Genomic DNA, 24,274 nt, shown 5'->3' with positions numbered 1-24,274 from the left:
ATGAAAGTTTGGATACCATTTTTCTTTAGTGGGCAAGTTTCATGTCAGCATATCCATAGTTGTAATCATAATGAGTATACAATGTTGTGTGCTGGGTTTTACACTTAACATTATTTTCCAGACCCTTGCCAAGCTAAGTCAAGAGCTTTTAGAGGAGTGATATGATAATACTACAGCCATATTTACACCAACTGCCACAGAATCTGAGGAGAGCATGAGCTTTAGTTAATGAGATTTCTTATGGCCTATTTTCATGGCCCCTTGAGACCCAGGTACCAGCTTGTTGGAGACTCGGGTAGGATCATACAGCCTCCTCTGAGAGCCTGAAGCTTTGGCATAGCTTCCTGAGAACCTGGTGACCCTGCCCCAGCCAATCTGGAAAAACAGCATCAGGGACATAAGGTGTTTACGAGCATTTGAGAAAGTCACCCAACCCTGCCCTGAGCCCTAACCCTTCTCCATGTGTTTGTTCTCCTACACCAAGTCATTAATTCCCAAGGGTTGCATCCTATGGCCAAGTCGAAAGTGGCATAAAGCCTAAACTAGTTGCCTAGAGTCTTCATAAAGTCTGTGTGATGTTTCTGTGAAATATTTCCAAGGAGGATTTAATTCTAACATTAAGACGGTGCTACTTTAAACCGTGAGGGAAGAGTCAAGTAGTTTGTATTGGTGGCAATATATATTAGTTTAATAATATTGGAGGGAAATGTGATAATACAGATCAACAGCCATATAGATACCCCCACTGTTTTTACTTATTCCTGAAATGTTATTATGAGGAAATAATCCATAATGCATAATACACACACACAATGTATAATAGTATAAAACTGGAAAATGGTTTAAATATCTAACAGTGGAATAATGGTAAAGTCTATTATATTAGCCAGATAGAATATTATATAGCTAAAAAGAAAGTTATAAGGAGTATACAAAATACAGAAAAGTATATATGAAATAATGTTAAGAGCTAAAAAGAAAAGAAATGAATCACAAAATGATATATTCACTGTGTACATAACTATGAAAGATAAGTAGATAGTTAACAATAACATTGGGAAGAAATTAACCTTTAAGAGAAAGGAAAGACAAAAATTCAAGGATGACCTAGTCTGAAGCAATCATAAGATTTACTGGTGTGAAGGGACATGTAAGAGAATAATAGTGATCTCAGAGCTCAGCCTTGAGTTCATGTGGGAGGCCTGCGCGGATTTCCTGGTACCGGTTTTCTTTTTCAGTTTTAGACTCTCTTTTTTGTGTCCTAGACTTTCTTGTCTAGAAAATACTGAACTAGATCCAAGCTATAAAAATCAGTTCTTAAAATTCCAGCAGAAGTTACTATGGAGAAATGAAAAAAAAAATGGATTTGGTTGGAAAGTGGGATTAGAATGTACATTTTTTTAAATCCTAACTTCGCTTACATTTTTAATAAAATGTCTTTAAAAATAAGTAGCTGCCATCCTTACCCAAATACTTGTTTGCACAATACCAGGATATAATTGTCTGAGGAAAATCTGCGATTATAGTTTTATATGGAAGAGTGTAGTTTCTTAATACTATGGTCTATTAGTAGTGTTTTTGTTACCTCGTTTCTAATTATTAGTAGTCTAAAAAGTGGGAGCAATATCTCATAGTAGCTAAATTTTTATATGTCTTTGCCTAATACATTTCATTACTAACAAGTAACAACAGATTTGTAACAGGTTTATCACATCCTTTGGAATTTTCTTCATGGAGTCTCTTTTGAGAGATCTTCTAAAGAGAAAAACTAATTTTAACTTGAATCACTGGGAAATCTGCTTCTGGGAATAAAAGGGATCTTTTTATTACCAAAGTTGGATAAGAAGCAGGAAGGAAATACATAACGGTTAGCTGTAAACTAGGGTTCTTTTATTAGGAATTTACTTGGAAAAAAAATAAATAATAAAAAGGAATTTACTTTGATTATATTTTATCTGAAAAGAGCATTGTGATACTTTTTAAAAAATCATCTTGAAGATTCATCTGTATGTCTTTTTGTTGCCTTAAAAAATTGTGTTTGGCAGCGTTCTAAAAAGCAGTTAGACTAACAGACTGCTGTCTTATTCTGTGTTGCTCATAAAACATCTTTCCCGTACAATAGTTGTCAGATATTAACATCTGATTATCAATGAATTAGGTTGTTTATGAGTTTGTTCTTGAAAATCCTTGAATTTTATGATTGCTGACTCACCTCTCTATTATACCCCCAACATCCCCAGCTCTAAAATAGTGTCACTGTTTTGGTGAGTATCTCAGAAATAGACTTAGTAAGCCAAAAATGGTCACCATTATGTAATATATGGAAGGGGGAAAAAAAAAAGAATTAATGCTTGGAAAGAACAAGCTCCCAATTGTTTTCCTTTAAGACAAAAATAGAATAAATGTAATGCCTGCAAGTTGCTTCATGCCGAAGTGTTGCATTTAGTCCTTAGCAGGCTTGGCAGTGGCAGGGGAAGACTCCGTTCCGTTCTGGAATCTGACATGAGTCTCAGCTCCATCATTTCTGAGTGCGGTGACCTTGGACAGGCCACCCCTCTGAGTAATTTTCTGCAGGATGGGTGGAGGCTAAATGAGGGTTCTGTCTAGCCCTGCCAACACTCAAGGGTTTGACTGGAGAGAGGCAAACCGAGAGTGTCCTCTATAGACACCACGACCCATCAGGTATTTTTTAAAAAAATGGATGTTCCCACCAGAACAGAACATTTTAATAAAAACATTGATATGGGACATAACAAGGCTTTTAAACAGAGACTTAGAGTCCTTTTTGTCTTCATTTAAATCTGTTTTATTTTTCTTTCTGTGACGCTATATAAAAATCTCATCAATATACAAAATCATTCTGAGCCTCAGATTTTCTCATTTTCTCTGGATGAGAGCTTTGATTAGCTTTTTACAAGTTCTTCATTAGTAATTGGCTTGCTCTTTTGTTTTTGTTTTTGGCTGTTGTCTCTAATAAGTTTCTGTTCTATCAAAGAATTCTTTGAGGAGGCTCTGAAATATGCTACTGTGTATTATGTTACAGAATATTACAATTTAATATTCTTTATAAAATGCAATCAACAAGTGCTATCGGGATTAAATGTTCATTTCTTCTTTTTGATGCTGGTGGCTGGGTTGGGTTGTTCAGTCTTATCATCATGCCTGACCTAGTTGTGCAGCCGTTCCTGTTTAATTAATAGACATTTACATAAGCTCTTTTTCCCCCAGCAAGCTTCATAATGGTCTTGTTGGTTATCTCCTCTCACCCTGTGAAGTATCAGCAGTGCTATTTCTATTTTGCATATCAAAATACAGAGAGATTAAATAATGTACAACAAATTGATAACTGAAGAAGTTTGGGAACTCAGGATTCTGACATATTAATGGTGTTGCTTAAAGCAAAAACCTATACAGAGTCTATAAATATATTCAAACTCTGCTTTCTAATCCAGGAGTTGGAGTTAGGACTGTCAGCAGCCCAGGGAGGGAGCCCTTTGTAGATGTATGTAGGAGTGGGAGAATTAGTTTCTGGACTCCCTCTGGAGCCATGAAAGGAAAGTTTTTGTTAGCAGAGGAGGTGGTGTCTATAAGAACTATTACTGTGATGTTTGTAATTTTTAATAAATATTCTAGGAAGCCTGGTGGCTTCTGTGCAGCATATGAATTTGAAGAACTCTCCTTTTTTTTTTTTTTAAATCTAACTTTCCAAACACAGTTAAGATTTTATTCCTAATTAACTGGCCACAAAATGTCAACAGGTGCAACTTGGGCCAAGTGTGGCTTCCCTGAGCTCCCCCTGCCTATCCAAAAAACAAGGAGAAACTTGCTGACCTTTCAGGGTACATGGGCAAGACTTGCGTTTCTTTCCCACTTGAATCTATTTTTAAATATTCTCTCACTGTCCTTGTATCTGTAACCTCACACACTCATTTGGGATAGGTGTCTGTCCTGGGATATTTCTCCCCTCACCCTGTTTTTCCCTGTCTCTTTTCAAAACAATAAGAAAGAATTGCTTGTACTTCAAAACTTGCTTCTTTGTCTTGGCTAGGTCTTGATTACTTTCAGAGAATTCTTTGGATCTTACAGGGGTCGCTTCAGTTATTTAACAGTGTCGCCAACACAATAAACAAAAATGGGCGTTTTTTTCTTCTCTAACTTTACCAAACTTCTCAGTCCTACCTAAAAGGTGGAAGTCTGTGTGCCCCTCACTTAACTCCCTCCCCACTAAACTTGGAGGAATCTCTTTCTTAGAGCCTCCAACCCAAGTCCTGCCAGCTATTTCAGGCCTGGACCGGATGAAGTACCATGTCTTCAGGAAGTCTTTGCTGCCTCCCGCCAGTCTGAACTGACCTCTCCTTCCTCTGAATTCCTATATTCCTGGATTTGTACCTTCTGAGTGCTACGCAATCTGTTGTGTTACAGTGATTTCTATAACCCTTGAATCATGGGTGCCCTAATAAGCAAGGGGAGAGATAAGGAGTGGGGAGGAGCTGTCCTCTTCCATTTGAGTCCAGGTCCCTCTGAGCTCATAAAAATATACACCCTGTGTACAGCCCGGTGTTTCTGACTGCACTGTACTCAACACAGTGTTATGGAAACCCCTCACGGTACAATGAAAGAGTAGTTGAGGAGGCATCAGGATCTCGCCATGAGTACCACTTGAGGGAACAAAGAGTCTTTCCATCCATGGGTCCACAGGCCTGGGCTGCCTCTCATTTATTGGCAAGCTCATCTCTGGCCTCCAGCGCTGCCGGCCTTCCTCAGGATCCCCGGCATCTCACAGCAGGAAACGTCTCATTCTCTCCTAGTGTCACTGAGATCCCTACAGTCTTCTCTGGAGTGGGAAGCCTCCTCATGTCTCTTCTCCAAATGATGAAAAGAAAAATCCCTCCCACAGAGGGTATCTCTCTGCCAGCTTTTCTGGTTTCTGCTCACAAGTCTCACTACTACTCCCACTCCCAGCATCAGGCCAAATGAAATTTCTGTTCTCCCTAAGGATCGCTTTTTCCATTCTCTTTAGAAATCCTAAGTGGAGGGGACTGAGTGGTGAAAAATGTATTTGACCTTTGGAATTCTCTTCCCAGAGGTTCAAACCAGGACTTTGAGTATGGGGCGGGGGGAGGAGGGGGCAGCTGGATTGTAAACCTCAGGAGCTGAGATGATGGGATGTTCTTTTATATCTTTCTAGTACCTAAAACTAGACTACAAACTCCATGAGAGCAGACTTTGCTTCTGTCTCAAGTATGCTTATATCTCCAGGGCCCGGAACAGTGGCTGGTATATAGAATTATGCTCCATAAATATTACTTTGAGTAAATGAATGGGCGGATGGGTAGATAGATGGTTGAATGTTTAGCATGGAGTCTTACTCACAATAGGTATTCAGTGATATTTATGAACACATTAGGCAAAAACACGTGAACTGATATAGGAGTGAGTTAAGTAGAAATTCATGAGTTTATTATATATTTTAGTAGTGTTTCCTAGTCTGGGTAACACACCTTAGGGGGATACTGTGGTGTGGCATGGGGGTAGGCTAACTCAGAGAATTAAAATATGCATCTTGGCACATCAATTTTTTTTCAGGTAGGGTATTATTTTTTGGAAATAATAAACACTATAGAAACCAATACATAGATCTTAGAATGTATTGCGTAGTTGGCATTTTTTTTTTAAAGATTCGTTTATTTATTTGAGAAAGAGTGAGCAGGGGGAGGGGTAGAGGAAGAGAGAGAATCCTGAAGCTGACTACCCACTGAGCACAGAGCGGGCTGCATTGCAATGCAGGGCTCAATCCCAGGACTCAGAGGTCGTGACCTGAGCCAAAAATCAAGAGTTGGCCACTCAACCGACTGAGCCACCCAGGCACCCCAGTCGACATAAGTTTTTATATGGAGAGTTATTCCTGGCGTGCCTCTAGACCCTCTCCTTTTTTCTGAGATGCATTTTGGAAGAAATACTTGGGAAAACAAATATTGAAGTTCTTATCTAGAGACTCATAAATGTACAGAAGGTACTGCCCTGGTTTTGTGACAAGGAGAGAAAATGTTTCTTTTCCTTTAACGTCCCCACAGCAGCATAGGGGGCCACTAGGGCATCCCCACAAATATCCCCCTTATAAAACAGGCTGCATATGCTGATAATTTACATTGGCACAGTAGCATGTTTTGTCTAGACAGTGATTCCACTAGTATTTATTGAGTGCCTACTAGGTGAAGGGCACTGTTATGCATGCTGAGATTAAAATAGTAATCAGAATCCTTCCTCTGCCCTCAAGGAATTTTAGTTTAGTAATGGAAGATTCCTGTAAACTATTACCTAGGCAGAATGGTGTGGAACTAAACAGTAGGCTTAAGCAGGAGGTGCAGTGGGAACACAGAGGGAGGGCACCTGGTGCAGGACTGGGGTAAAAGAAAGCTGAGATCTGTGGGAGAGAAATGGGCATGAGTAGGCGAGAAGGGGTAGACGGGTATTCTGTACAGAGAGAACCTCATGTACAAAGGTTTGGTAAGAAAAATAGTGTATTTGGGGAACAGCAAGTAGTTTCATGATAAACTGTACATAAATATAAGTAAATACCCAGTTTTCTAATTCTGAATAGGATTTTTAAACATAAAAATGATAAAAGAAATGAAAGAAAAAATATAGATTTAATTAGTTAATATTATATTCCACATGTAAATCATCCTGAGCAAAATTTAAGGGCAATGAACAATCTAGAAATTTAAAGTATTTTGAATATTTTCAGCATCTTTTATGGGAGCTGGTGTTAATTCGTCTATGTACCACTCTAATACTAATATTTGAACCAGTGCATGGCTCACAGTGATGGCTGAGTGAATGAAAAGAATTAGTGTCCTCAAAAGTTATGGAAGAGTGAATACCCATTAATAAGAAAACCCCTGCAAATCCTCACTAGACAAAGAGTCAAGAAAACAGGAGCAGACATTTCAGCTTGGGAGTCATCCTTGGCTCTTTCTTTTTTCTCACAGAGAACATTGAATCCTTTTACAAATCTTATTGGCTCTCTTTTCAAAATAAATCTCAAATCTGACCATTCTCCCCCACCCACACTACTATCACCTAGTGCCACCTTCCTCTCTGAGCTACTACATCACCTTCTAGCTGCTCTTCTGCTTCTCCTTCTCCAATATCAAGACTAATATTTGAAACTGTAAATCAGAATATGTCACTTTCTTCAAAATCTCCCCAAAGTCTCCCCATCACACTCATCATAAAACTCCAAATCTTTTCCATGCCTTGCAAGGCATTCCATGATCTTACCTTTTGGTTACCCCTCCAGGCTTCCTTTTCCCACGATCACCCTTCATTCCACCCGGCCACCTTGTCTTCATACTGTTCTTTGAACACTGCAAGCACTCTCCCTCAGGAGGATCTTGAGATCTTTGCCCTTGTTGTTCCCAAGCTGAAATTACTCATTTTCCGAAGAATTACATGGCTTGCTCTTTACTTGGTCAGCTCTCTGCTCAAATGTTACCTCTGCAAAGAAGCCTTCCCTCACCAACTTGCCGAAAATAGCATGCCTCCCCATCATTCTCTATAAAGTTTTTTTTTTTCCTTTTACCCATTTGACCCTTTCTACTTTACTTAATTCTATGTAAATCATGTAAAAAGAGTAAAAGAAAATTCTTAAACATACCTCTTCTTCCCTCCCCACCCTTAGGCATCAGAAAAAAGCATATGTGAACTTCTGTGGAAGGATGCACTTTTAATACTAGGCCTCAAAGAATTACTGCATTTATAGTTCTACTAGGTCCCAATTTAAAAAGTACAGAATTTATAACAAATCGAGAAAGCTTAACTAGAAGCAAAAGCTTAACAAAAACAACAAACTGTAGTATCAGATGCTTAAATTCGTGTCTAAAAAATTTTAGATGCAAAAATACAAATAAATATGTTGAATATAATTATTAAGATGGAAGAAAATACGGAGAGTAAAAATACAGGAAGAAGAGACTATCAAAAATGATCAGGTAAACTTAATAAATAATCAAATAGAACTTTTGAAAGAAAAGCAATCTAATTAGAAGGCCTAAACTAAAAAGCAGATAAATATAGTTAAAGGAAGCATTGATGTGTTAGAAGAAGACTCTGAACAAATTATACACATTGTAGAAAAAAAGTAAGAGAAAAATGATAAATATAACAGGTTAAGAGACACTAGGGAGGGAGGAGGACAAAGATGTGTCTAATAGGAGTTCCAGAAGAAGGAACTGGAGGGAATGAAAGAGAATGAATATTCCCAAAAGCTAATGCTGAAGCTTTTCCAGGATTGCTGAAAGGACTCTGATATTCAGGTGCAGGTAGCTCAGTGAATCCAAACAGGATAAATGAAAATGAATCCACACATGGACACATTATAGTAAAACATCAAAGGGAAAGAGAAGATCTTATAAGAAGTGACAATGTGACCGAAAGTTCACTTCCAAACAGACAAAAATGGAAGCCAGGAGAAAAAAATGGGATAATATATTCAAAGTGTTGAGAGAATGTAATTGTAACCTAAAACTTTTTACGTACAAAAACTTATTTTCAAAAAATGAGGGCAAGATAAAGCATTAACAATATGGGGCATTTACCGCCTACAGATCTTCACTCAGGGGTGTTCTGAGGGACATATTTCAATGACAAAAAAAATGATTCCAAAATGAATACCTGAGATATAGGGGGAAAATGGCAAGCAAAAAGAATAGTCAGATGTGAGTTGATTTCTAACACTGAGTTCAAAACATTAATAATTTCTAGTTTATGGGATTAAGAAACAAAAGATACAGCTGAAATACTGGACCATGATAGTGCAGATATCAGGAAGGAGTGATCAGAGTTAAACACCCCAGGGCACTTGAATTATCTGGGAAAAAGGCAAATGTACTGAGTAACTATATTTTATCAAGTCAAAGTTTACTTAAAGATTGTGGGATAATTTCAAATTCATAAAAAGAGAAAAAAACAATGAGAAAAAAATTGAGCCTATACTCAGTCCAATGGAAAGCAGCAAAGGAGGAAAAATGAAAAGCAAAAGAAACATTAAAAATAGAATAAGGAAGGGGCACCTGAGTGGCTCAGTCAGTTAAGTGTCTGCCTTCAGCTCAGCTCATGATCCCGGGGTCCTGGGATCGAGCCCCATGTCAGGCTTCCTGCTCAGCGGGGAGTCTGCATCTGCCCGTCTTCCCACTTGTGCTCTCTCTCTTTCGCTCTTGCTCTCTCAAATAAATAAAATCTCTTAAAAAAAAAATAGAATAAGGAAAAACTCTAAGGGGCAGCTGGATGGCTCAGTTGGTTAAGCATTTGACTTGATTTTGGCTCAGGTCATGATCTCGGGGTCATGAGATCCAGCCGGACATCAGGGTCTGCAATGAACGTGGAGCCTGCTTCAGATTCTCTCAATCCCTCTCTCTCTGCCCGCCCCCCTCCACACCATGCATTCTGCCCCTCCCCCTGTTTCTGCACATGTACTCTTTCTCTCTCTAAAAAAAAAAGTCTAAAATACACTGGAACAAATTAAATTATACCAGGGATTACAAAGCCTGTAAGTGAAATAAGCACTCCATTTAAGAGATAGATTATAAAGGTGGATTTCTTAAAAACCTGTCAATGTCATTTTTATGGAAAATATATTATTTATATGAAACATGAGGATACACGTTGAAAGGCAAATAATATTTTAAATGCATAAGGTAATGGAAAGTTGGTATGGCTATATTTTTATCAAAAGTTCTTTTTGGAGGGCAGAACGCATAATCAGAGATAAGTATGATCACTTTGTATTAAAGCTTCATCCCCTAGGAAAATATATGCATTTAAATAAAGCAGCTTCAGGATATATGAAGCAAAAATTGACAAACCACAAGCAGAAGTGGACAGATCCGCTATTACAGGGGAGATCTGAACTTCCTTGGAAATTTGTAGATCAAGTGGATCGGAGTCTAGAAAATGTGGATAACACAATAACCCAGCTTGATCTAGTAATACATGGAGAGCACTATAGGCAACAACTCAAGATTCCATATTCTTTATATGTAATTCTTAAGCACCCATGGAACATTTAAAAATTAAGAGAAACAAAATAAATCCAAACAAAATATATGTAGGGCAAAAAAATAGAAATAAGTACAGAAATCTGTAAAACAGAAGACAAAGAAATTTCACAAACACCAACAAAAAAAGGTATGGCAGGGAGTGGCGTGTAGTTGGCACTCAAGAAACATCTATCTGTTCAATGAATAAAAAGCAATAGAAAACTACATGTGGGCACATGATAAAGTTTGAAATTCACCAAATAGTGATTAAATCTGAGTTGGGCAGTTTTAGGTTATCTTGCTTTTACTCTGCTGTTTTCTGTATTTTCTGAGCTCTCTCAGAAAATGTATTGCTCTTATAATTTTATGAAAGCACATTATTTTAAAATAAAAACAAATAGATTTTGGAAGAGGTGGACTAGAGAGGATTAAACATCCTTGCTGCCTGCTCTGGTCAGTGGGGGAGTGGGTGCCATGTAAGACTGGACTTTGGAAGTGCTTCACCTCTCACTCCATGGGTGACTTTAAACGTAATCCCTTTGAACCATTCCCCAAAGTGGCAAAAAGAAAGCCTTCCTCAAAGAATTACTCGGATAGGTGACCCCATGCAAAGCACTTAGTACAGTGTCTCATTCTGTAACTGTTCAATAGCCGTGTTCCTTTCCCTGCTGGAGGAAGCGGGCTTAGGAAAATATCCCTCTCCATTTCTAAGGAATGTACCCTGAGTGGAAGGCAAATTTGATCAGTCTGGAATATGAAACTGGATGAAAGCTCAGTATGTGAAATAATGTTTGTGCCCTCCTGGAGAGCCAGGAAAATTAAGAAACGAACCAAGAAATTCATCCCCTTTATTAGATGTAAGAATGAAGGTGCAGTATTATCATTTCCTTGTGATAGTCATATCTAATAGTTCTGAAACCAATTCACAGTATTCATGTCAGACTTATTTTATGAGACATTTAACCATTGCTAAATTAAATTTCATAGGAGAATGTGCCTATATAACTCCTCTAGAGTTACAGAGATAGAAATCTGACCCATCATTTCTATTTTCACGGAAAACCATTTAGCAGAACTTTGTTCCAGTAGAAGTGTTTATTGAGTTGTAAGCCTAACACAGTTCATTGGCTGCATGTATTTCCACACTGACATTTTTCTCAGTGCAGATTTGCATCAGTTCATTAGTACTGACAGCAGATGGTAGCACTTTCACACAAATTTACCTTCTGAATTGATCTAAGAAATGTCACTAAAAAGATCCTGACAGTTTTGATGTTCTTCCATTTCTGAAAATGGTATGTTAAACAAATAAGGTGTAGGATTTTAGATTTTTTTTGAACTCCTGCACATAATTCCCAAACTAAAAATGAAAGACGGCTTTCATCTCTGATTCTGGCTGTCTGAGGGAGAAAGTAGAAAATACAGATAATCTTTCCAGATAGCATGAGCCTTAAACAATCTCCATTGTAGAAAAATGGCTTTTGGAGAATATTATCCAGATTGATTGTCTACACTGATCAGATGGCTTGAATTATTTGTAAATTCTCTACCTTGTCTTGAATACAAATTGCCTGACTTGCAGAAGTAGCGGATTGAATGTGACTGAAAGCAGAGTATTGGCTCAGGTCATAAGGCTAACTTTGAATTCTGTCACTTCTGCAGCATTAGGATATCTCTAAGATTAATCACATTTTTAATCTATAGATCCTTTTGCCTTCAGTTAGGGTTAAGTCATTATAAAATTATCAGGCAAGAAGACTTAATATTTGCTAAGTGAATAAGGGAATATATGAATTCTAATCACATCAGGAAAACTATTTTTCTACATTATATAATGATTATTATATTCATAATAACTAAGGTTATTATGTCTTAAGGTATCCAGTAGTCTTACATATTTAGAAACAAGGATTTGAGGGTACTTTTAAAATTAATTTTCCACCAGTGTTTGAAAAGCAATTAATGGTTTGGTTAATTTGCCATAACTGAGAGAAGCTGTTGCATTTGAGAAAGTATTGGGTGTTGGCCATATACAGTTTAACCATGGAAGTGATTATGGATGTTTTTGACACATTGCTAGAAGAGTGGTCATGATTAACAACATACTTAAAAGATTTATTTAACAACAAGAAGGAGCTTTTGGGTTCTAAGTGCTCTCAAAATCAAGGGACCCTTCTTATTTTGTTCATGGCACTTATTATTATTTGGATTATCTTGTTTCTTGATTTGTTCTATGTATTTATTGGCTGTCTCTTGCACTGGCATGTAAGTTCCATGGGATCAGGGACTTCGTTTATCTCTGAGATACAGTGATCTCTGTTACCATATCCAGAACTGTTCCTGGCAGACACATAAGAGATGATCAGTAGACGTGTGTTGAATTAATAAATACTAGTTTAAGGCAGGTAAGGGGAGCCAGAATCAAGCTGGACAGAAGGACTTGCTATAGGCATCACACATTTGGGGTATGACCTCAGGGTCTGCTCAGTGATGGGAGGGAGGTGGTAGTGAAAGAGCAGAAAAGGGGGAGCCCAGGCTCTGCTGTAAGAGTCAGGCCACTGGGCAGACTCTGGAGGTGGTGGCACTTGGGAGACCTACACCGACCCACACCCAGTCCTCAACCCTCGTGCACCCCCAAACCTCCACACGCAGTGTCTCCAATATACAGTGGAGGTGCCTCCAGTTTCCTGTGAGTAGGTTTGTGCACATGCACACAGACGTGAGTGTTTTGGGGTTCGAGGCCAGAGTTAGCAGCAACAACCAAACGTAATTCTTTCCAGGGATGCTCTGAGTTCAGCTCCTCCTTGGACTGGCTGAGAAGAGGAGAAGAAGCCAAGAGAAGAAGTTAGGCCCCTAGTCCAAATCCAGCCAACAGGCTTGTTTTATTTGGCCCAGTCTATGTTGTTTTTTTTTTTTTTTTCAAGTGCCAAAATTTAAATTTAGGAGGCTTTACATAAAAATCTGGATTCCTAGGCTATTTTGACAAACGGGAAGACCTGGCACACAGAACCTGCATTCCCACATGGCACAATTGGCTGGAGCAGAGTAGCAAGCCTAGTCTTGGCTGGGAGCACCCTCCAGGCCCCCACAGTCCCTGTCACCAGCTGGTGTAGTCAACTGACCTTGCTCCTTCAGGTCACCTGTGCGATCTCTGTAGGTATTTGTCTTAGATTGCTTGGGCAGCTATAACAAAGTACCATTGACTGGGTAGTTTATAAACAACAGAAATATATTCCTCACAATTCTGAAGTCTGAGCTCAGGGTGCCAGTCTGTTCTCATGAAGGCCTTCTTTCAGGTCGCACACTTCTTGTTGTGTCCTCACGTGGCAGAAAGGGGCGAGCTAGCGTTTAGAGGGTCTCTTTTATTTTATTTATTTATTTATTTATTTATTTATTTATTTATTTTTAAAGATTTTATTTATTTGACAGACAGAGATCACAAGTAGGCAGAGAGGCAGGCAGAGAGAGAGAGAGAGGGAAGCAGGCTCCCTGCTGAGCAGAGAGCCTGATGTGGGGCTCGATCCCAGGACCCTGGGATCATGACCTGAGCTGAAGACAGAGGCTTAACTCACTGAGCCACCCAGGTGCCCCTAGAGGGTCTCTTTTATAAGGTCCTAAATCTCACTCCAGAGGACTCTACCCTCCTGACCTAATCACCTCCCAAAGCCCCACCTCCTGTAAGACCATCACCCTGGGCATTAGGATTTCAATACATGAATTTGGAGAAATGCAAACATTTAGACCATAGTAGTAGTTGAGATTGCAGTCTTTTCATAATGGTGAATCTACAATGTAAACAACCAATACATTTATTGTCAATAGTTGCTTTAGCATCAGTACAATTTGTTCAAAGTAACTCGCTACATGGAAACCTCCTAGGGCTCCCCATTGTTTGCCGAATGATGTGCATTCCCTGACCTTGGCATCTGACCTGTACTTCTATCCAGTCATTCTCTTACAAAGGCAGTGGAATTCCATCGAATGGGTTTTTGACTTCCACAAACTGCCCTATAAGCTTGGAAAAGATAGAAGGATAGAAACAGATAAACAGAGGGACTCAGGAAGAGAGACAGACAGACAGACAAACAGAAGTACAACAATTTAAATAATGCAGGCCATTCTCCTGCCTCGTCCCCCTGCCATTTTACCCATCGAAAGTGTGCCTGTTGCAGCACAGTCAGGCTCAAAGCAATCAGCATGTTGGCCCAATTTCTGGAAAAAAAAATGTGGAAGATTTTGGTCCCCTTGCAAAGAGGTGAATGAAATGCATGGTTCAAATGGTCAGTCTTCTGGGCTTCGCAGACATCCTTGAGGGAAAACTGGAGAATAATTACAAGCCAAAGAGAAACACCAGTTGACGAAGAGTTCAAGGGAACAGATAAAATTGATCTAGAGTTCGTATTGTGTAAAACAAAGCTGTGTGGTCTCCTGTCCTTGACTGTACTACTTTATCAATTCCTAACTCCTTCTCTCCAGCTTCTTCTCATGTTTGGATTATGAATTACATTTCAAAACTGAAATTGATCTGTATCTTAATTTAGTAACTTGGAATTTAAAACACACGTTTATTTTAACAAACCAGATTGTGCGTTTTAACTTTTTCAAAGTAATTCACACTGGCGATCCCGGACCAACTCTGATTCCTACAGGAGCACCCAGTGCTTGGACAACCCTTCTTTGTACTTCATCCCTGCAAGACGAATGAATTCATGACTCCTGTGTTAGAGAATTCTCGAAAAATCAATAGGTGAGAAACACCATCGAGATACATTGGCTTTTACTCTTATTTTAAAAGTGTAAATCTTTTTATGTGACTCTAAAAGCTAAGCTAAAAAAGAAATATTTTTTGTAATAATAGTAATGGCTAACAGCTATTGATTTTTGCTGTGTGCTAGGCACTGTTCTAGGTATTTTAGATATATTAATATGTTGGATTTTTCTAACACCCCTGAGCTAAATTCCATTATTTTACCCAGTTTACAGAGGAGAAAGCTAAAGCACAGAGAGGTTAAATGACTTGGCCAAGTTCACACAGCTGGTTAAGGGGTAGAACTGGGATTTGAGCCCGGGCATTTTCACCTCAGAGCCATGTTCTTAACTGCTCCCTCTGCTACCTTAGCAAATACGGTAAATTTTAACTGTCAAATTGGAATCACCAAGAGGAGTCAGGAGCCTCAATGCCTTGACTCCTCCTTTAACTACCTCAGTCTCTTTGGATCTCAAGTCCTTGTCAGGCGATGGAGCTAACATTTGGAAATAACTGGGATTCCACATGGTGGGCGCACACCTTCGAACTCAGCTCGTCTCTTCTGTTTGTGGTGATTTTCCACCACTCATCCAACATTAGAATTGCATGTGTCTTCACTTGTTTCCTAGGAGTGTCAACTATATCACGTCATGGCTGAGTGTTGTAGGGCCAGTTGTTGGGCTAAATCTACCTCTGAGTTATGCCAGAACCGCCTCTCAGGATGAATGAAGTGTCACTTGACAAGGTAAAAAGGAAAGCCTGCGCTGAATGTTTTGCTATTATAAAGATCCTGTTGTCTCTGTTGCACTTGGGTTCCCTACTGGCCCCATCAAATATTAAGTCTTCTTTCATCTTTAATAATTACGGCTGAATATGAGCTGTTTGTTTAGGTTCCTGACCAAGCTGTGCCCAAGCATTTAGGAAGCATTGGACTGCTATAATAACATGCACCCAACTACAGGAGTGGATGATTCTATTTCAGAATTGTTATTCTTGAAATAAGTCTTTACTGTTCAGTTAACCTTCTTTTATTCTCTTAGCTTTTGTTTTGTTCTTGTTCTTCACTTTCTTCCACTGAGCCAAAGAACCTAGAAATTGTGGCATGAAGAACACCAAAAGTGTACCTGGCCAGCCCTGGTTTTAATAGGACAAATACCGTGCAATAGTTCAACTCACCGATATTTTGACATGGATTTATTTTTCCACTGGAAGCAAATTTTGCAGTAACCGATAGGCTGTGTCCCTCATCTGGAAGAATTGTTGGTTTAGAGTTGCTTGCTTTGTTTTTCATTTTATCTTGCCAGGGGCTGAAACTAAGACAAAAATGTAATTGTCTCTTTAGAGAATCTAGATGCATGTCTATTGATGCAGGATATACTTCAGGGTCACCTGAGAATCTTTTATGACTGCAAATGCTGGGATCAACCTCCTGGAACAGCCTCTCTGGGGTGGTTATGACACACCTGCTTTTGGAGAACCTCTGGTCTGGATGTACCATTGGTGTGGTATTTATTTGTATGGTTTTGGTCTCCCAACAGGCCTTTTCCAATTCTGTGTATAGCTCCAACAAGCTGGACTTACTACCCAACACTGGTAATGCCCTGAGCCTCCTGATTGGTTAGGAATATCCAGGAGATGTATGTCCACAAGGCAGCCTGCTCAGAGGAAGCGATCGGGGAGAGGGGATTATCTGCTGGCCAGTTGCAGAAGACTGTGCTTGTGCTTGTAGTCTGTAGGTTCGGGGCTTATCTCTCACACAGGGAGCCGAAGTAGAGAACGGGTTAATTCAAACTGCTAGAAAAGCTAAAAGTAAATTTTAAAATGCTGAGCTGCACATATTCATGCTGGGATGAGAGCCTGCTTACATGCTTGCTGGGCATTTTGGTATTTACCACTTAACATCTTTTCAACTTCTTCAGGGATTTCCACCCGCCCCCCCACTCTCCCTAACGTAAACACAGATCTCTCAGCAAGTCATTTCTCAGACCATGTCATTCCTAGGGTAAAAAAAAAAAAAAAACTAAATAAATTATAATAATATGTTGTCTGGATGATGTACTTGTCTGGAAATAATAGTTATCCTTTGCTAACAGATTCTGAGATGATAGTAGTCAGTCACTGTAGGGATAGTGTGTAGGTTTCTTGTTGGTGTTGTTGTTTTTAAGTTAATTTTTTCCCCCTCTGATTGATGAAGACCTTAAAATTCATCAGTAGCAAGAAAAAGTTCTGAAAAGCTCTTCTAGATTCTAGAGACCTCCCTCCCCAGAGAGATCCCTTTCCTCAGGCTACTCTCTTTCTTTTCAGAGTATTTCCACTTAACAAAAAATTTTAGTTTTTGGTTGATAAAAATTTCCATTTTTAAGAATTTTTTTTTTTAAAGGTCCAAAGTTTTATTGTTTTGAATACATTCTCCAGCAGCCCCTCAACTTCCCTCCCCACCCACACTCCATCCCCAATACAGAACAAGGCTTGACCACAGACCCCCCACCCCAGGGGCCCCAGCTAGGAGGCAGAGGGGGCTTCCAGTTTGGTTTCAGGGCACCCCCTTCCCACCCCCCCCACCCCCCTGCCTATGGGCTAGTCCTAGGAGCAGCTGGGGGTGAAGGGGTTGGACCAGTGCTGGGGTAGGGAGTGGGAGAGGAATAGCAGGCACTTGTAGAGATTTGTGGCCCATGAGCGGCACCCCTCCCCCTCCTCTGCCCCCCACCCCCCAACATGGAATTTTTGGTTCATCATAAAATGTCCCTCCCTCCCCTGCTGCAACCCTGTGGGTATGAGAAACCCAGGCACTCAGGGCCCCTGGAGGGGCAGGGAAGGCAGGATCGGGGCTGAGGATGGCCGGGAGTGGAAAGGGACAGGGACAGGAGGCAGAGAATAAGGAGGGAGACAAGGCTTTTACTTCCTAAGCGATTGTAATAAAAAACGTTCCTGGGCATTGAGGCCAGCGCCTCAGTTCAAATATAAATTCCCCAGAATGGAGGTGGCCCCCTCAACTCCCCCCTCCCTACCCACCCCCACCACTTTGCCTAAAACTGTTATCCCAACAGTTATAAAACATTAGAAAATATTTTGTTTTCTCAAAGTTACAGTTCTTACTCTGCAATATGAGGCTTTTTGCCTCTGGGTTTCTTCTCCAGTTAATATAATGCAAAACCCCTTCAAGCAGAAATAAGGCTGGTTAAAACTGCTTCCAGACAATATCCTAAACTCTGCTCTTGTGTAGCGTTGGAAAACTTCCTTCACCTCTTTGGTCCTCAGCCATGTGATTCGTGAGAGCAACTGCAATTCTCGGGTCTGTGAAATACAAGTGTAGAGATCTAGACTGTGAGTTTGGTTAGCTGCCAGCTGTGAGACTTGGCTAATTGTCCTCATCTTCTTCTTTTACCATTTCTATGTTTAAAGGGTCCCTTAATAGCCATCCCACCCACCTAACAAGAGCAAGGAGGAGATCAAAATGGAAAGTCAACCTGAATGCACTTCATAACCAGCACAATGGCACATGGAGTGAGAGGGATGAGGGATAATTGGCCCCTTGCTCCTTTTCAGCGTCAGCATACCCTCCGAGCTCATTTCAGGCTTGATTCCTCCCGACACACATGGGCCCCACATCCTTATCTGACAGTTGTTCATGCTGGTTTCCACCTGGAAATGCTTTCTTCTCCATCTCTCTACTCGATTCCCAACCTACTCTATAAAATTCACTCTTACAAAGCCATCTCTGACCACCACAGCCACCACTGGTCAACCTGCCCCTTTGTTACTTGCTATACTTAGTCATATTAACATTTAATTGTCTCCCTTTCACTCTGATTTCTTTCTCATGCCTTAATGATGGATAATAAGTAATTTACCTTCTTCTTCTTCTTCTTCTTCTTCTTCTTCTTCTTCTTCTTCTTCTTCTTCTTCTTCTTCTTCTTCTTTTTTGATATGTTGTGAGGTGGCATGCAGAGAAGAGAGAGTTGCTGCCTGCCCCTCGTAAGTGATCTGGGAAAGGCTGTCAGTCCAGGGATTCGACTGGGTGGGTGAGAAGCTGTGTTAACCATTCAGTACTAGCTTATAGACTGGGAGTTAAAAAAACAAAACCATCCTCCTAATACGGATGTATTAGATAAAGAGAAAAAAAAAAAAGACGCTAAAACTGGGTTTTTGCATCCATTTTTCCTAAGATAGGTATAGTTCTTCTTCATACTCTGAAGATATGAGAAAATGGAGGTCTGCATTGTCACAACCAGCTCTTACATAAGTCAGAGAACTGATATTCCAGTGTGTTGGGGTTTTTATTTTTTTATGATTGAAATGTGAGAATAAGAATATACAAATACTCACTCCAGCAGATACCTATTGAGTTCCTCTTATATACTGAGTCCTAGGCTATCTGCCAGGGATGATAAGCAGAAAGACATGACCCTGGCTCCTAAGAATGCCCCTAGTCCACTGGAAAAAACAGACAAGAAGATTCAGGGACAGAAGGTTGTGTGCTGTGGCAAAGGTGTGCAAAGCAAGCACGTGGGAAGTTTCATAGAAGAGGAATGTGAGTGGAGTCGTGACAAGCTTAGGATTTAGCTAGGTCAAGAATGCAGGAAAGCCCTTGAAAATGCATGGGGAAATGGTCAGGAGTGAGGTTGGCTAGCAGAGCGAGTGAGATTGGCTAGCAGAACTGGGGCTGGGTCTGGAGGAGATCGATTGCCACACTGAGAATTTGTATTTGGTCTGAAAACCAGAAAGAGCCACTGAGAATTCAAGTAGAGGAGGTGAGATGATCACATTTGCATTTTAGAAAGATCCTGTATCTTTAAAATGACAATTGCATATAACTAACCACACATGTACTTTGTCAGTTTTTTCACCAGCAGGTTCTGGCCCACAGGCTTTAGAAGGTAGGAGTGGGGGAAGTGCTGGAAGTATGCCAAGGACATTTTTCCATTTTTGCCCAGGGTCTTCCAAAACAAAACTGCCAGTGTCCTGAAAAGCCTGAGTCTTGGCTGTGTTACATGGGGCAAGTCACTCCACCTCTCTGAGCCTCTCTTTCTGAATGTATTAAATGGAAGGAAGTATATTAGATCATGTAAAATCCAGTTATTAGTTTATGACCTATATATATGTTTTTATGAAATAGGATATGTTGGGAAACACTCCCTGTGTGTCTTCTTTATTCTCACATTACTACACTCACAACATTTCTGACTCTAGATGTGTGGGTTTTTGACACAACAAACAATTCTGCAGTACCAGCTGGGGTCCTACAATTCAGTTCAGTTCTGACACTATCAATCTGGAGGTAGGATCAAATCCTGTAAGTTAAGACTTAAATCCCACAAGACTGGCCCACTTTAAGACTCCAGTCACAAGTCCCAGGTTGTGAGCTGTATTTCTAACTGACCAGTTATGAACCAGCATTACCATGACCCCTCCTTGGGTTCAGTAATTTGCTAGAATGACTCATAGCATTTAGGGAAACACTTATGTTTACCAGTTTCTTATATAACAAAGGATATGCAAAGAACACAGATGAATACCCAGATGAAGAGCTACATAGGGCAAGATCCAGAGGTCCTAAGTACAGAAGCTTCTGTCCCCATGGAGTTGGGATCCACTACCCTCCTGGCATATACATGTGTTCACCAGCCTGGAAGCTCTCTGAACCTCAGACTTTGGGGATTTTTTTTTTTTAAGATTTTAATTATTTATTTGACAGAGAGAGAGATCACAAGTAGGCAGAGAGGCAGCTGAGAGAGAGGAGGAAGCAGGCTCCCCACTGAGCAGAGAGCCTGAAGCGGGGTTCCTGGGATCATGACCTGAGCCGAAGGCAGAGGCTTTAACCCACTGAGCCACCCAGGTGCCCCAGACTTTGGGGATTTTATGGAAGTGTCATCACATAGGCATGAATGCTCATTAACTCTTCCTGGAGGATGAGGGACAGGGCTAAAAGTCCAAAGCTTCTAATCAGAGCTAGGTCTTTCTGGTGACCAGCCCCCATCCTGAAGCTATTCAAGAGCCCACCAAGTTACCTGCTTAGAGTAAAAGACACTCCCATCACCCAGGAAATTCCAAGGGATTTAGGAGCTCTGTGTCAGGAACCAGAATCAAAGGCCAGATATTAGAAGAGATGCTCCTCATGCACTCATCATTTAGGAAATGATAAGGTTTTTAGGAGCTCTGTACCAGGAACTGGGGGCAGAGGGCAGAGACCAGTATGTGTATTTTCTATTATTTTACAAATACATGGGGGGAAAGCACATAGTAAAGATATTATTGTTTTCTGAAACTTTGCTTTCAGATATATTTACACATCTGTTTATATGGGTATGTGTGTATTTGCACACGGGCATACTAGGTGGTAATGTAAATATATTTCTAACTCCAGGGAATGGGGATTTGAAAACTGATGGACAAATAAGATCCCTCCCAATTCTAAGACCCTTTGATTCCTCCCTTATACTGCTGGCCAGTAAGTTGCTTAGGGTTGTTCTAGAAGGATATAGGCAGTACTTAACTACTGTTATGCCCATGGCACTGAGATACTTAAATATGCACATAGGTCCTTTTATAGGGTTTGTCTGTAAAAGTGCTTTCACATCTTTATTCTTAAATGCTGTTAGTGTTCCTTCAAGCAGTACTGTAACGTGAAGTCCTTGCTTTTAACTTTTGTGTTGTCAATAGCAACACCTACTGGTCAAAGAGCCCAATTGCAAGTATCCTGTATTCTAGACAAAACTGAAAGTGATTTTAGGTATCACTATGTCCCATTTGTAAATTATTAAGAACAAACTGGAAACTCAAATTTTTTTCCTACACTGAAACACACTTTCACTGAGAATAAATAAAACCTATGGTTGCATTATGATTTCTTGTATTTCTTTGAAGCTTTTCAAATACCCAGAAATCACTGTTACAGCTGAGGCAAAAAATTAACTAAGCATACCCCGATAGGTTAACCTGGAAATCATAGGTCAGTATATCTCCAGCCTTTTGTGCATTGTAAATAACAATACACGTTGCATGCCAGATCTTCAGAGTTTAGCATGATGCCTGGCACGTGGTAATACTCAGTAAATCTTTGTGGAATGTTTGTATATGTGGCTGAATACTAAGCACAGGGAAAGATCTGGTGATCTTTCTGCAGGCACCAGGAACTGGACCTGCTTTCCTCTTTTGAGAACCATGACCCACTCTTTTCTTTGAGAAGATTTCTTTTCCCTGGCACAGCGGTGGCGTGGGATGTGTCTCTTCCCCCCATTTCTTCAATAGATTCTGAGAGAATAGCCAGGCCCTTACCTGCTTATTAATAGGGAAATGGCTAAATTAAACGTGATGCTGTATGGCAGTTAAGGGGAATGAATTCAATCTCCAAATAGGCAGTTCTCATAAATAGATTGTTGAGTTAAAACAGAAAACAGAAACTAGATGATAAATATGCATGCAACTTAATACTATTTATACAAAAAATACACCAGTACCACACATTTTCTATAGTACCTATTATAGTATATGTATGTGAAAACATTAAAAGTGATCTAGAAGGATACACCAAATTTGTAAGAGAGGTTACCTCAGAGAGTGGAGAGTGAGAACTTGGATTGAAAGAAATCAAAGATGTTGGTTCTTTTTATAATGCTACACTTTAACTAGCTGTAGACTGTGAAACTAAAATTCATTTTTAGAAAAGATTTTAGTCCTTATAGATAACTTGGAAGCCACAGAAACATTTGAAGGAGAACATTTTAAATATGCCTAAGAGTATGTGCCCATCACCCATGGGTAACTGCAGTTAAATTTTTGATGTATTTCTTCATACTAGTTTAAACATATTTAATTAGGATCATTCCGTATATAGTTTTACATTATGATTTTTCCCACTTAACATTATATTGGCAGCATTTTCCCATGTCATGTTGAAAAACAACTTAAAATGACTAGTAATCTTCTATACCAAAATGTCCCAACTAGTTCTCCTATTGTTGGACTTTTAGGGTGTTTCTAATTCTTCACTGTTTATTTAGTATACGCTCATTGAGCACTCAACCTCGTACATGGTCAGGACCTGTGCTAGGGAGATAGTGGTCCATAAGGTAGACATAGTCCCCCTCTCAGAGAGCTTTCAGAATGTAATGCAATGAGAAATAAGTGCAGAAACAGTTGCTCATGTTTGGTTTCTTTAGGTTATACTATTACAAAGGGAATGAACAGATCAAAGGATATGGAGTGTCTTTAGACTTCTGATTCTTGTTGCTAAATTGTTCACCAGGAAGACTATAGGGATTTACATTCACAGCAGTAGTCTGTATCTTACCATTTCCTAAAATCTTTGAAAATAGTTTTATTTTCCTTTGCTTTTATTACGGAATTGATCATTTTTCTCTTAATGTCTTGGCAAAATTTGCCTGGATGCTCAGCTTTATTTCTTCCCAGTATCTATGCATTTCTCAGTGCTGCTACAGTGAGTTTTCCAGCTTATTTATTGTCCATTTTGTTGCCCCAAATCCCTGATTTTTTACTATCAGAGCTGACCGTCCATCTATTGGTTCTATTACAACCAGAAAGCATAGAGTTAAACAATCAGGATTTGTATGTAATTTAAAAAAAATATTATGGAAAATTTTATGTGTACTCAAAAGTAAATAATATAATGAACCCTCACATACATCAGAGTCAGAATCTGTAATTACCAAGATTTTTGATGTATTTGCTTTATTTAACCTTAACTTTATATTTGCATAAATATTTTAAAGAAAATTGCAGAAATTATGTCATCTGTTTTTATAGGTGCATACTAAATATTTTTCATTTGATCTCTTCTGACAAGTTTTACATCAGTCTTAGATGTTAAAATATCTTTGGGTTCTTGTCCTCTGCTGCTTCTCCTGAGGTGGAGCTTTGCACCCTCTTTCGGATTTTGCCTTTGCCAGTAACATTGGGGAACTTCCTCTAAAATGGCCCACTGTTGAACCTTCTTACACTGTTAGTGGGAATGCAAGCTTGTGCAGCCACTCTGGAAAACAGTATGGAGGTTCCTCAAGAAGGTAAAAATAGAACTACCCTATGACCCAGCAATTGCACTACTAGGTATTTACCCCAAAGATCCAAATGTAGTGATCTGAAGGGGCACCTGCACCCCAAAGTTCATAGCAGCAATGTACACAATAGCCAACTGTGGAAACAGCCAAGATGTCCATCAAAAGAAGAATGGATAAAGAAGATGTGGTGTGGGGACGCCTGGGTGGCTCAGTTGGTTAAGCGGCTGCCTTCGGCTCAGGTCATGATCCCAGTATCCTGGGATCGAGTCCCACATCGGGCTCCTTGCTTGGCAGGGAGCCTGCTTCTCCCTCTGCCTCTGCCTGTGCTCCCTCACTCTCTCTCCCTCTCTCTCTCTGACAAATAAATAAATAAAATCTTAAAAAAAAAAAAAGATGTGGGGGGTGTGTGTATGTGTGTGTGTATATATATATATATACACACACATATATAAATATATATATATACACATACA

General features: G+C 39.7%; 1 protein-coding gene across 5 annotated transcripts in view; it reads left to right on the top strand.

The window, feature by feature from the left end:
• Nucleotides 1-24,274, top strand: part of ATG10 (autophagy related 10) — a 240,616-nt gene that overhangs the window by 215,217 nt on the left and 1,125 nt on the right. For 3 of the 5 annotated variants that reach the window (XM_080804682.1, XM_080804683.1, XM_080804686.1), the window contains 2 exons: nucleotides 14,690-14,787; nucleotides 15,417-15,532. In XM_080804682.1, the coding sequence (XP_080660808.1) occupies nucleotides 14,690-14,787; nucleotides 15,417-15,516 (198 nt within the window). In that variant the 3' untranslated portion in view covers nucleotides 15,517-15,532. Of the gene's footprint in view, nucleotides 1-14,689; nucleotides 14,788-15,416; nucleotides 15,533-16,325; nucleotides 16,792-24,274 lie in introns of those variants that run through there. The other 2 variants (XM_080804684.1, XM_080804685.1) reach the window with 2 other exon arrangements.

The sequence above is a fragment of the Martes martes genome, assembly GCF_963455335.1.
Source record: "Martes martes genome assembly, chromosome: 5".
NCBI lineage: Eukaryota > Metazoa > Chordata > Mammalia > Carnivora > Mustelidae > Martes > Martes martes.
Note: the sequence above shows the minus strand (reverse complement) of the source record. Positions and strands in the feature narration are given on the sequence as shown.